General features: G+C 54.4%; 1 protein-coding gene across 8 annotated transcripts in view; it reads right to left on the reverse strand.

Moving 5' to 3' along the window:
* GFRA2 (GDNF family receptor alpha 2) overlaps positions 1 to 12,885 on the reverse strand; it is a 186,532-nt gene that overhangs the window by 82,458 nt on the left and 91,189 nt on the right. For 7 of the 8 annotated variants that reach the window (XM_078346896.1, XM_078346897.1, XM_078346895.1 and 4 more), the window contains 2 exons: positions 11,137 to 11,451; positions 3,224 to 3,307 (listed from right to left, as the gene is read on the reverse strand). The exons of the other annotated variant lie outside the window; for it this stretch is intronic. In XM_078346896.1, the coding sequence (XP_078203022.1) occupies positions 3,224 to 3,307; positions 11,137 to 11,451 (399 nt within the window). The remainder of the gene's footprint in view (positions 1 to 3,223; positions 3,308 to 11,136; positions 11,452 to 12,885) is intronic. 8 annotated transcript variants of the gene reach the window in all.

A 12,885-nucleotide genomic window follows, 5' to 3' on the forward strand; every position in this document is an offset into this window, starting at 1 on the left:
CTAGAACACCCTCCCCGGTGCTCCAGTGCAGGCAGTACAGCCCAGGGGTGGCCACCAAGACTCCATGCCTCCCTCCCTACCCACAGCCTTTCCACACCAGAAGTGGACAGGTAGCACGCAGCCGCAGACAGGAGGGGCTGGGGAGGGGCTTCCCACCAGAATTCGTGCAATCCTACTGGGTGGCAGCCTTTCAATCCCAAAGTTCTAGTGTGGGATCTTGGGCTATTCACCACAAGACTTTGTGGTCAGCATGCCACACACAGGTGGGGGATACATGTGTCTGGATATTGACAAGCAGGAGGCTCGTGATGGCCTGAGCACTAAGCTGGGCTGCCCACCCTGCCACATAACCGTTTTCTGTGTGCCTTGATGAGACAAAGGTTGGGCAGCACTGCTCCAAGCTCATGTCCTCGTTGTTCAGACACAAGATCTAGAGCATGAAATGAACCTGCCCAAGGCCCTACAGGTGATCTGTGGTGGGGACTGCACGGGAACAACCTCCTGGCTACCGTTTTCGCCTTCTTTATGCTGAGCTCCTCACCATGCACAGATTGGTTTCTTTTTGTTGTTGCTGTTTTGGGAGGATTTTTTGAGACAGGGTCTCACTGTGTCACTCAGGCTGGAGTGCAGTGGTGTGATCATGGCTCATTGTAGCCTTGAACTCCTAGGCACAAGCAATCCTCCCACCTCAGCCTCCAAAAGTGCTGAAATGTGCAGGCATGAGCCACTGTGCCCAGCCCCAGCTTGGTTTCTTGGTAGCAAGGCCAGGGCCTCCCCACTCAACTATGTGCCCCAGTCTCCCCAGACAGAGCTGCCTGCTCACCTAACCCTAAAGCTTCTCTGGGTACAGCAGAGTCAACAGGGGCAATGAGGAGGGACCAGCACAGTCCCCAAAGCCCAGCCCTCATGGCGGGAAGTGGTCCCTGGAGCACAGAAACCCAGAGTTGCATGGGGCCCAGTTATCTCTGTGCAGCAGGTAAAAGGGGGCTGATTCAGTGAGCTGCAGACCTAGTAATTTCCTCATTTGTCTTGTCAACATCCTGTCCCACAGAGTGTCAAGTCCATTACGTAAAGATTTTCTGCGAGGAAGATACTTAAGTGTGAGTCCAGGAAACAGCAGGGGCTTGGGCTAAGGTGAGGATCTCTGCACTTCAACATCCAGGAGCAAGTCAAAGCTATTTATTACTGGAGGGAAGCCCAGTGTCACCTTCCACACAGTAGTCATCTGCCAGTACCTGAGCATCATACAGAGGAGGACATGGGTATGTCTTAGGGCCACCAGGGCGTGCTCACCATAGCAACCACAGGCCAATGGCATTCTCAACCTGCTTTAGCCCCAGAGCACTGTCTCAGAAGGAATGGTCCAAAGCGAATTTCTATGCAAAACGCATCAGGAAATGTGAGAATCAGAATGCCTGTGTGGGAAGGACTCCAGTCCAGCCCTTGGGCAGGACTTACCATAGAGCTGCCATGGTGTCCACAGGCAGGGCCAGCCTGTGAGCTGCTCTGAGCCCAGAGCCTCTGCAATGACCCCACTGGGGGCTATGATGCTGAGTGCCCAGAGGAAGGTGCTCAACACAGCTGCCTTTGAAGTCACCACTCCATTCACCGCCGCCCTAACCACGGCCGACACCCAAGGCCATGCCCAGACAGCTGCCCCCTGGCCAGTGCCTCCCTTCCTGGGCATCCAAGATTGCTCCCACCAGGGACATGTGCATCATCATCCCTGTTTCAATCTCCTAGAGTGTGCTTTGTCCACGGGAGGGAAAGATGTCACCGCAAGGGAGCAGAAGCTGGTTCTTGGGTGGGCAAAAAAAAAGAAAAAGGAGATCCTGCAACGGCTTACATCCTCCAAAACTCAAACCTTTGAGAGAAAATTTTATTCCTTGGTATTTAATTTCTCTAGTTAGGAAGAATTATGTTTTTCTCCTTGGAAAACAATAAGGAAAAAAGAGAATGGTGGAAAAACATGGCCCTAGAGAGCTCTTGATTTGAAAGGGCTTCGGGTCTCCCTGGAAATGCTTTCAGCTCACAGCTTACAGCAGTGCCTCTCAACTGGCAGTGACTGTGCCCCCCAGGGGACATCTGGCCCTGTCTGGAGACATCTTTGTTGTCACAGTTTGCAAGAGCGCTGCTGGCATCCAGTGAGGCCAGGGACGTTGCTGACCACATCCTCAGACTCACAGGATGGCTCCTCCCACAAGAAAGAATTACCCAGGCCAAAATGTCAGCAGTGCTGCCGCTACAAACCCTGCTTTGGAGCCACAGAAACTCCAGAGGATTTCAAAGACTACCACAAAACTATCAACCAGATTTCTGTGCTCAAAGATCCCTGAGAACAAGCCCAACCCTGGCCACCCCGTGGAGCATCCATTTCCACAAGTCCCCTAGACGAGCTCAACCCCCACCTCCACAGAGCATTCCTAAGACTGGATTCCCTCCCCAGCACCCAGGCAGGGTGCGCTGCCCTGGGCCCAGCGACTCCCAGATGTCAGAAATAACAAAGCCAAGAAGAAAGACCCCCAGAGCTCACCTGGCCCCTACATGTGGAGCCTTGCAGACAAAGCTAGAGCCCAATTCGGACCGTCTCACTCTCCAGGGTGGATGGCACAGGGGGTTGCCTGACCAGAGTGGCTCCCGCAGACACCTCCCTTCATGTAGTTCAAGAAGCAGAGCCCTCAAGAGAGAGGGAAAACCCAGGGAAGAACAGATCGTCGTAGGACCAGTAATACCACGCCGCAGCTCATGCTGACCCATGAGGCGTACTGGGCACTTTACCAGCCACCGACCCACTTAGACCTCATGGCAATCCCCTGAGGTAGGTATGGTACTCTCCCATCACAACTGAGGAAACTGAGGTCCAGAAAGGTTCAGCAACAAGACCAAGTGGAAGAGCTCCAAAGAGAAGAGCCAGGGAACTGGAAAGAGGGAACGAGGGTCAGATAGGAGGGTGACACCAGGTTCCAGATTCAAGCCCTACTCCATGATGGCCACCCAGCCAGCCAATTTCCATCAAAGCTTTGCTCCATACAAGCAGCCGGGGAGGTGACGATTGAGTTCCTTACAGAGGACTAACTGAGGCTCAGAATTGTTAAGGGACGAGCTGATGGGAAGCAAGGCCATCATCAGACGCCAGGACACGTCAGTCCAAGCCCAGAGCTCTAACTGCCATGCCACAGGGACGAGAGGAGAACTGGTCAAGTCCCAGTGAGAGCTCACTTACCTGAGAATATTGAAGCAAGCCTGAAGATGTCGGAGAGGCGGGAGGTCACCGGCTCGTAGGGGGAGGCTTCGTAAAACTCCTCACCTGTAAAAGAGAACTGGCATCAGACACAGGCTCCTCCAGTCCAGAGCGCTGCCGGCACTTAGCAACTCTGCCTGAGGAAAGCTCTCTACCAGGGCTCATGCCACCCAGGGGATAAGAGACAGGGCGTCCTTCCCACAGTGAAGAGCACAGTACCAGGGCACGTTAGGAACGAAAGGTTTAGCATTTCATCCGGGCAGGTCTGTCTCCCCACCTAGAGGAGAAGCTCCCTGACAGCAGCTCAGAACTACCTGACGCTTCCCTTTCGTGACCACCCTGCATGGCCACCCCCCTTGGAAGGACTTCCAGGTGTGTCTGGGGGAAGTGGAGCAACACTGACCCATGTAAGGCCATGTATCATTCTCAGGATTCGAAGCCAAAGGGATCTCCACAATCATTCCCATTTCACAAGAAAGGCTCTGAGGTGGCCCAGAGAGGTGAAGAAACCTGCCTGAGATCACACGGCTACTCCTGGAAGGGCCAGAGCTAGACACTGGTGTTCTGGCCCTCCCACTAGCATCCTTTCCTATCACCGCACGCCAGCTCTACCCAGGTCACCGGGGAGGACAGAATTTCCTCTTTGCCTCCCATCATTTTGCCAGGAAAATCTTGCCGAGGGGCTGAAGGTCCGCTCAGTGGGTGGCCTGATCCCCAGCTTCCGTCTGCATGGTCCCCCTCCTGCAGGGACCCCTGTCCTCCACACCCACCACCTTCAGGCTCCTTGGACCTTTCCTCGAGGATTTGGAGTGCCTTGGGGGCTCTGGAATGGGAAAGCAAGTGAGTGACAGGAGATGGATGGTCTGGGGCTGCCCTGAAGACCCCACCACCGTGTCAGGAATCCCACCTTCCTCTGCTAAGACTTCAGCAGGAAAGGAAATAGCCTCTTGAGACGTTATCAGTGAGGGGAAATTGATGGCTCATCGCATCCTGCGTGCGCATGTGTGTATGTATGTGTGTGTGTGTGTAGTGAGAAGCAGGGCACGGGTGATGAACCACAGCCTCACACCCTCATTTCCCATCCAGGCAGGGCCAGGTGCCCAGGCAGGCACCCTCTGCCTAAGTGGGAGCACAGTGGGGCAGCCTCTTCAGGGCTACCTGCAGCAAGGTATCATGCATCTGGAAGAGGGGCTTTACAACCCCCTTCACGTGTCACCCAGAGGTTGGAACTGGAGACTCAACTAGCCCCCTGCAGGCTCACTGAGCAAGGAGACTGCCAGTTACTCCTGGCAGACCCCCGGAAAGGGGACAGCCCCAGAGGACAGGAAGGGGGCGCACTGCCTCCATGAGGAACAACCTCCACCTTTCAATAGCCTCCTAAGAGCACCCCTCATGCCCTGCAACACCCAGGACACACAGCAGGTGCCCAGCTGGAATCTGCCGACAGCCTAATCCAAACAAGACTGTCTCAAAAAAAAAAAAAAAAATTCGCACTCTGTCACCCAGGCTGGAGTGCAGTGGCACGATCCTGGCTCACTACAACCTCCATCTCCCAGGTTCAATCGATCCTCCCACCTCAGCCTTCTAAGTAGCTGGAATTACAGGCGCATGCCTGGGTAACTTTTGTATTTTTAGTAGAGACAGGGTTTCACCATGTTGGCCAGGCTGGTCTCAAACTCCTGACCTCAAGCAATCCATGCACCTCAGCCTCCCAAAGTGCTGGGATTACAGGTGTGAGCCACAGAGTCCAGCTGAGATGTGTTCTTTATGGCCTGTATCTGATCCCATCTTCTCCATGGGGCCTTTGGGGCCCCTCACCAGCCTGGATGATCTCAGCGGCCTCTACTGCACCCACTGTCACTTCACTAGTGACTCTCTCAAGAGACTCCTTGAGTTGGGGTTACCAGCTATTGCTATTTATTGAGGCCAAACAATATAGGAACTTAGGAAATCACTTTTATAATCAAAAAATGTTATATTGTATTTTTTTGGTGCCAGCACTGAAAGTGCTTTAGATATAGCCCATGTCGTCCTCTTTACTACTCTATAAGGTAAGCACGATTTTTCTCCCAGTTTGATTGGTAAGGAGGAACAAGGGGCACAGAGACGTTAAGTGACTTGACCAAGGTCACACAGCTAACAAGCAACAGAGCCAGGCTTCACACCCAGGCAGTGGCTCCAAAGCCCAAGTGCTTCACTGCTGTGGATACCGTCTCCCAAAATGCACAGTGTTACTGGAACAAAATCATTCCTGCATAAACACCGCTGCTTCCCTTTTCCCAAGATCAGTCTTTTACCTGCCAGATGGTCCCCCATGGGAAGGGGGCGTGGAGGGGACCTGTCCTTCCCTAGACTTCACCTAGTGCCGTTACAGCCCTAGGTATATAATCATACAGGCTAGGCCAGTATAATTGACTAATGGGGTGGGGGGGGCACAGCCTCTTCCAGAACTGGTTTGGAGGGGCTTAGCCTCTTTAAGTCAACTCGTGTAGCCTATTCCTGCCGCGGAATTCACCAGTGAGAACTCCCGAGGCCCGAGCCACTGAAACCAGAGCCAGAATGTCAGGTTCTGAGAACAGAAGAAGCCTTTACTCTTCACCTTCAAACCAAAGGCCCCTGAATTTCAGTGTCACCTTTGGGGAAGGCAAGAAACCTGGTCTCAAAGCCCGCATGCCCCTGTGTAAATATTGGTGGAGGAAAACGGGCCCAGGCCATGGATCTCCCCCGAGGCAGTGAAAAGGGTCCAGGATAAGGAGTCGGGGCCTTGGGACATAGCCTGGGTCCTGCCATGAGCTTGCTGTGTGCCCTGGGAGGCCATCTCACCCGTATATGCCTCAGCTTCCCTGAGGTAGGGGTGAGCCCAAATGATCAGCAGATCCTCGTCAGTTCAGACTCTAGGAGCTCAGCAGCCATACCATGCAGTCACATTCCTGGCCAGCCCACTCTCTGTCCTCTCCACTGCGGCTCTTCACACAAGCTGTGCGCCTGGACTGCATACGGAGAGCTAAGTCCCAGGGAGCGGGAGAAGGTGGAGCAGAGCCCCATGATGAATCACGCCCACCAGCAGGGGCCAAGGAGAGGCTGAGAATCAGAAGGAAAATCGAAGCCCACACACATCGCTCCTCTCAGCGATTCTTGCCCTCCCTGCAGCCCCAGGCCTGTGCCAGGTTATTACGTGTTATTAAGGAACAGCAAGGAAGGACTCAAAGCCTCCCTCAGGGAGACCACTCAACAGGCCACGGATGCTTATCTCTCAGGTAGACCCCGCCACTCACAAGACCACCACCCAAAGGCCTCCTGGCTCCCTGTGGTCAGCCCTGGGCAGAAACTACCTCTGGGATCCCAAGACCTAGGAGAAGGTGAAATTGCCCTAGGGAGAAAAGATGCAGTCTTCTATGGAAGGGAAAAGTTTTCTATGCAGAGCCCAGGGAAAAGGTCTCCTGACCTGTCTGCTGGGCAGCACGGGGAACACGGCTCCTACAGTGCCATTACCTTCTGAAACACACAGTACGTGCTCAACAGTTGGTTGTTGAATAAATGAATGAATAAACCCTCTCAAGACTTAGAACCAGGAGGGATGCAGTGGCTTATGCCTATAATCCCAATACTTTCACGAGGACTGCTTGAAGTCAGTTCAAGGACAGCCTGGGCAATATAGCAAGACCCTGCCTCTATAAAAAATAAGTTAACCAGGTGTGGTGGCACGTGCCTGTATTCCTAGCTTCTCCGGAGGCTGGGGCAGGAGGGTCACTTGAGCCCAAAAATCTGAGGCTGCAGTGAGCTATGATCTTGCCACTGCACTCCAGCCTGGGTGACAGAGTGAAACTTTGTCTTATTTAAAATAAACAAATAAATTTAAAAAGCTTAATGTCAGGCGCAGTGGTTCACACCTATCATCCCAGCACTTTGGTAGGCCGAGACACAGTATCGCTTGAGATCCAGAGTTCAAGGTCAGCCTGGGCAACATAGTAAGACCTCAACTCTACTTTGGAAAAAAAAAAAGAAAAAGAAAAAGAAAGGAAAAGAAAAATAAGCCAGGCATGGTAGCAGGCTCCAGTGGTCCCAGCTATATGGGAGGCTGAGGTGGGAGAATCATCTGAGCCCGGGAGGTGGAGGCTGCAGGGAGCTGTGATTATGCCACTGCACTCTAGCCTAGATGACAGTGAGACTTTGTCTCAAAAAATAAGACTTGGAACCAGAGAAGCCATCTGCATCACACACTCCCGGTCAAGGGGCCTTGGAAACCACGCAGCAGCATGCAGCTAAACGCACACAGCATCATGCTCATTTCCCTGGGACCCCATCGGCACTGTCCTCCTGTGCCCTGACACAGTGATACAAAGGGAGCCAGTGAGATGGGAAGGGCTGTTGGTGCTAAAAGGCTCAGGTGCCCACCTGGCTGTTCTGGCTGACAGTTCCTCTGTCCTGTCCTCTCCTCTGTCCACTCCACAGCCCACCCCAACCTGCTGCCCAGTCTCCCTTGGGTGGAAACTGAAGGCTGCCAGAAAGAAGACAAGAAACAAAACTACCCAGCTCAGGCATCGAGCGCTTTAATCCTTCTGCGCTCCAGAGTCCAACCCTGGGTGAAGACAGCGCCTTATCTCCTGAAGAATAGAGTACAGTATCCTCAGGACCGTATTCCTCCCTTGGCTCATGCTAGTTCTAGGAATCCAGGTTGCTAGGGAGAAGTGACCACCTGATTCACGAGGAACACTTTGCTATTAATGATGGTAGTAATTACATGCGTTTCTTATTCCTATATTTAGAACATATTCGAGGCATCTCTGACTGGTCAGAGATCCCTCTCTATCCGGCTTCCACACCTGCAGTCATTTCCCCGCTCCCTCCCAGCACCTGAAGGGAGCATTGCTCCTCTGTTCTAAGGCTCAGCCCCTACCCCACTTCGTACCCTGGACCCAACCCCTCCCCTTCCCACGGGCGCCATTCCACAGATGACCCTTCTGCCTTCATGGCAACGTCGCTATCACTACTGTCTGACCCCAGATTTTAAACTGCTCGATCCTCTCCCATCTTTTTTTTTAAAGCATCCTTTGTTCTCTCCTCTTCACACCAAAATTCTGGAGTCATCTGTATTCAGCACTCCCAATCCCCCAATTCCCATCCGCTCCCTAACCAGGCTCCTGCCTCCAGCACAAGGGCCCAGGGGAAAGGTCTCCTGGCCCCTACAATGGCCGGCACCGGGAGCGTGGCTCCTCCAATGTCTAACACTAGCTAATTCTTCTGAGGCTCCCATCACCTGCCTGGTTGCCCAAGACAGGAAACTGGGTGCCCTCCTTGACTCCTCTCTCCCTTCTCCTTCTCCTCTCCAGTCAGTCACCAAGACCTAGGGATTCTCCCTTCTGAGGCACAGAGTAGGTGCCTAAGAAGCTAAGAGCCTCAGCCCAAGGAGAGCAGGAACCCTTCAGGCCTCCTGCTTACCCTAAGGTATCTGACCCTGTTGAGGGTCCTCTCTTCTGGAATGAGTTGCACCTTGTTTTCCTGCTGCTCTTCCCAGCTCTCCTCAGCTCCTTTGCAGCTCCCTGCAGGCTCCCTTCACATCCTTAAATGCTGCGGTCCCCAGGTCTGTTGCCGCCCTCCTCTCACTGTGATCATGCTCGCCCGCCCCCTCATGGTTTCCACCTGCAGGCTGATGTCCATTCCTCAGTCTCCCTCCAGACCCACTTCCTCCCTGAACTTCAGATGTGCACGTCTGCAGGGTGTGGTCAATGAGAGGCATGGGCCCCAAAACAAATTCCCCATAACCCTGCCCTCCCTTCTCCACTCAAAGACTGGCCTGATTTGGCCGGGCGCAGTGGCTCACACCTGTAATCCCGGCACTTTGGGAGGCCAAAGTGGGGGGATCCAGGAGATCAAGATTATCCAGGCCAACATGGCAAAACCGTCTCTACTAAAAATACAAAAATTAGCTGGGGGTGGTGGTGTATGCCTGTAGTCCCAGCTACTCGGGAGGCTGAGGCAGGAGAATGGCTTAAACACGTGGGTTGAAGGTTACAGTGAGCTGAGATGGCACCACTGCACTCCAGCCTGGCAACAGAACAAGACTCCATCTCAAAAAAAAAAAGACTGGCCTGATTCTTCTGAGGCCTCCGTCACCTGCCCAGTTGCCCAGTCAGGACACTGGGTGCCCTCTTTGACTCCTCTCTCCCCTCACCGTCTCCTCTCGAGTTAGTCACCAAGACCCGTGGATTCTCCCTTCTAACTAGCTCTTACAGGGCCAAGGGCAGTGGCTCATACCAGTAAGCCCAGAAGTTTGGGAAGCCAAGGTGGGAGTACCGCTTGAGCCCAGTAGTTTGAGATCAGCCTGGGCAACACAGCAAGACCTCATTTCTACAAAAAATATTTAAAAATTAGCTGGGTGTGGTAGCTCACACCAGTAATCCCAGCACTTTGGGAGGCCGAGGCAGATAGATGGCTTGAGCCCAGAAGTTTGAGACCAGCCTGGGCAACATAGGGAGACTCCAATAAAAATAATAAATACATAAATAAATAGCTCTCAGCCCCATTTCTCCATCCTCGCCACTGTCCCGGTTCTGCCATGACTGTTCCTGGCCTGTATCGTAGCAGCAGTTTCTCAACAATCCTCTAATCTACTCTCTACACCGGGACCACAGAAACATTTTGCTGAAGCACAGATCTGCTCATCACCCTGAAAACCCTTCAGGGATCCTTCCCTGTGCCCCTAATTCTCCTCCCCACTTACACCACCACCCACCACCCACCACCATTCTAAGCCACTTGTAGCTCCATTCTCACACTGAGCTTTGCCATGCTGTTCCCTCCACCTCCCACACTCTTCCTGCCTCCCTTTACCTATGTTCCATTTTGTGACTCTGACTCACTCTTCAGCCTCGGCTTGGAGCCTCCCTCTTCCAGGAAGACACTTTAGATTTTATAGCAAGGGCATGGAGGCCCCCTCCAAGCTGCTACCATCACACCTTGTGTCTTCCCTCTAACAGCACTTCTGCTGTCAAATGACAGAAGCCCCCTTCTTTATCCGCACCTCGCTCAGACTCAGCTCCAGGAGGGCAGAGGCTGTACCAGCTTGCCCCCAACTGTTCCTACAACACCTAGAGTGTAGCAGACAGTAGGCCCTCAATATGCGTTCAATTAATAAACCAACATCTGGCCACAGTGGCCCACGTCCTAAATAGATGCAAATCCTCCACACCTAGGTCTGGAGGGGTAAGGGATGCTAGGGTGTGTTACTGGTGGAGGGACTTATAGGTTTGCCAAGGGTTGTGGAACCTGCTGCCTGCACACTGCCCCAAGCCCTGTAGAAGGTGCCAGGCCAACCATGGGGTCCAGAAGTCACATGAAGGGCTGGTTTCTTGGGAGCAGGGAGGCAGGAGCCAGAAGGGAGTAGAGGAAGCCAGCTCTGGGCTCAGCCAGGGGGGCAGAGCAGCAGCAGTGGCAGCAGAAGTGGCTGGTTTCTCAGCCTGCACCCAGCCTGCCCCTTCTCTCTCCTGGTTCTCACTTCTCCATCTGCCTGGTCACTTATGGTTCACCTTCTCCTGGGACCACTTCACACTGTCCTTGCTTGAATCACGTGGTCTTGCTCCTCCTCAACCCCTGCCCACCTCCCCCACCCCATTCGCTCCCCCCACTTTCTCCAGCCTGTGTTCTCCTCCACCACCTCCCTCTCTCCTCCTCCAGCTGTGGCTTCTGCCTCCTCTTTGTCCCTCCTGGGCTTCTCCAACAATGCCGCCCTCCTAGGTGGGGCTGAGACTTCTGGGTTCTAGGTTCCCCTGGCAGGTGGACACAGAAGGCCAGTTTGCCCCATCACCAAGACCTCCCTCCTGAACCCCTGGCCCACCAGGCGTCCTCTCCACCTGTGCCACACCCCCTCCCCCCAGGCCAGCCCCACCCAGGCTTACCCTCGGTCAGCCCCAGGTGGATGCTCCAGTAGATTTGCAGGCACTGCAGCTCCTTCTTCATGCCCCGCTTACAGCGGCAGTCATAGAGCGGGCTCTCCTGCAAGACCTCCAGGGCCGCCTGGCACTCCTTGTTGGCCAGCATGGTGTTGCGGTCGCGGCCAGCCAGGCACTGCCGCAGCGTGCGGTAGCGGGAGCTGCAGTTGGATTCAGCGGCACACAGCTCATTGGCCCGGACACAGTCCACTGGGGGGCGCCAGCCGTGGAGCTCGGGGCCCTGCAGGGAGGAAGGGCTGGCCAAAGAGCGGAGGGTCTCGTCTGGGTGGTGGGGAGGGAAGACAAGCATCAATGGCGGGCGCCACCATCTCCCACCCAAGATGCAGGCCTGGGGGCTTGGGCCCTGCTGGGAACGTCACACCCACTTCACACCAAAGCACACCAAGGCGACTCTGTGGGGCAGCCCTCCTCACACCCACGGGAAAACTCAGGCGCCATCCTCCCCTGCTCTGCGAGCAAGCTTTCTCTGCTTCCACTCCATTCCTCCTCAGCATCGGCCTGGGCCTAGGAGCACAGCCGAATAAAGCCAGGATGGTCCTTGCTCAAGACCACAGTCCAAGACGTCAGGAGCCCAGAGGAGAATGTCACAGCTTCAGCAGAGAGCTGGGGTCCGCACGCTTGCAGGGCGCGGGGAGGAGCTCACTTTCACACCACCCAGGCCTCCTATAAGCCCCAACTCCAGCCAGAGGCCCATCCACAGCGCTGCACTAAGACTTGAAAGCACTGCAAAGTCATTCACTGGTCATACCCCGTTAGGACCTTATAGACGCCATGCCGTAGAGTCTCTCCCCACCTCTTACCCCAGGGAAACTGAGGCCCAAAGAAGGATAATGACAACTCAAGGTCACACACAGAGGTGGAAGTGCCCCCTCCAATTCCCAGTGTGCTCACTCTGAGTCTCAGTCTGACTTTAAAACAAGACAGGGAGAGATGAGCCTCACTCCACCATCCAGGCCAGCCTAGGAGCTACCCCACCTTGCCCCATCCTCCGCACCTTCCGGCCCCACCCTCCACATCTTCCGGCCCCACCCTGCCCCACCCTCCGCACCTTCCGGCCCAACTTCACACCAGACAGAACTAAACCCTCACCTTCCACAAGACAAGTTCCGCCCCAGCCCCTCCAACAGAAAATGCTTTTGGCAACTCTGGGGGGCATCCATGTCCCGGTCTCCCCCCACCGTGTCCCCTGCTCTCTCCTCCCTCTAGGTCTGCTAGTGCCTGGCTGTATCTCACGCTTCTCTTACTGACGGCCTCCCAAGAAGTCTGCTTCTCTGTCACCTTTTACCTCTCCTCTTTGAATGGCCTTGTTTTTTCTCTCTCAGCTCCTCTCTCTTTTTACCTTTCTCTCCACCCTCCTCTGAAAACCCTTCCTCTCTACCTCTCTTAGTTTGTTTTTCCTCCCAAAAGCCAAATAATTGCAAAAGGGAAAAGCTCCCCTCCTCGGACCCTAGCCTTGCTAATGGAGCCTTGCTCCTCCACAGCAATGTGCAATCCCCAGCCGCCCACCTTTCCCTCAGTGGCCCCCATGGCCACACCTACTGTGCCTCAGGAGGGAGGGGACAGGGAGGAAGAGAGGTGAACAGCAGGGACAGGGGCTCACCTGATCCCTTTCAAAGCCAAGCTCCTAAAATGGTCTCCTGCAGACCATCTGCATAGCCTCTCTGTCTCTGCTAAGCCCCCTACTCCAGATCTTGC

The sequence above is a fragment of the Callithrix jacchus genome, chromosome 13, assembly GCF_049354715.1.
Source record: "Callithrix jacchus isolate 240 chromosome 13, calJac240_pri, whole genome shotgun sequence".
NCBI classification, from domain to species: Eukaryota; Metazoa; Chordata; class Mammalia; order Primates; family Cebidae; genus Callithrix; species Callithrix jacchus.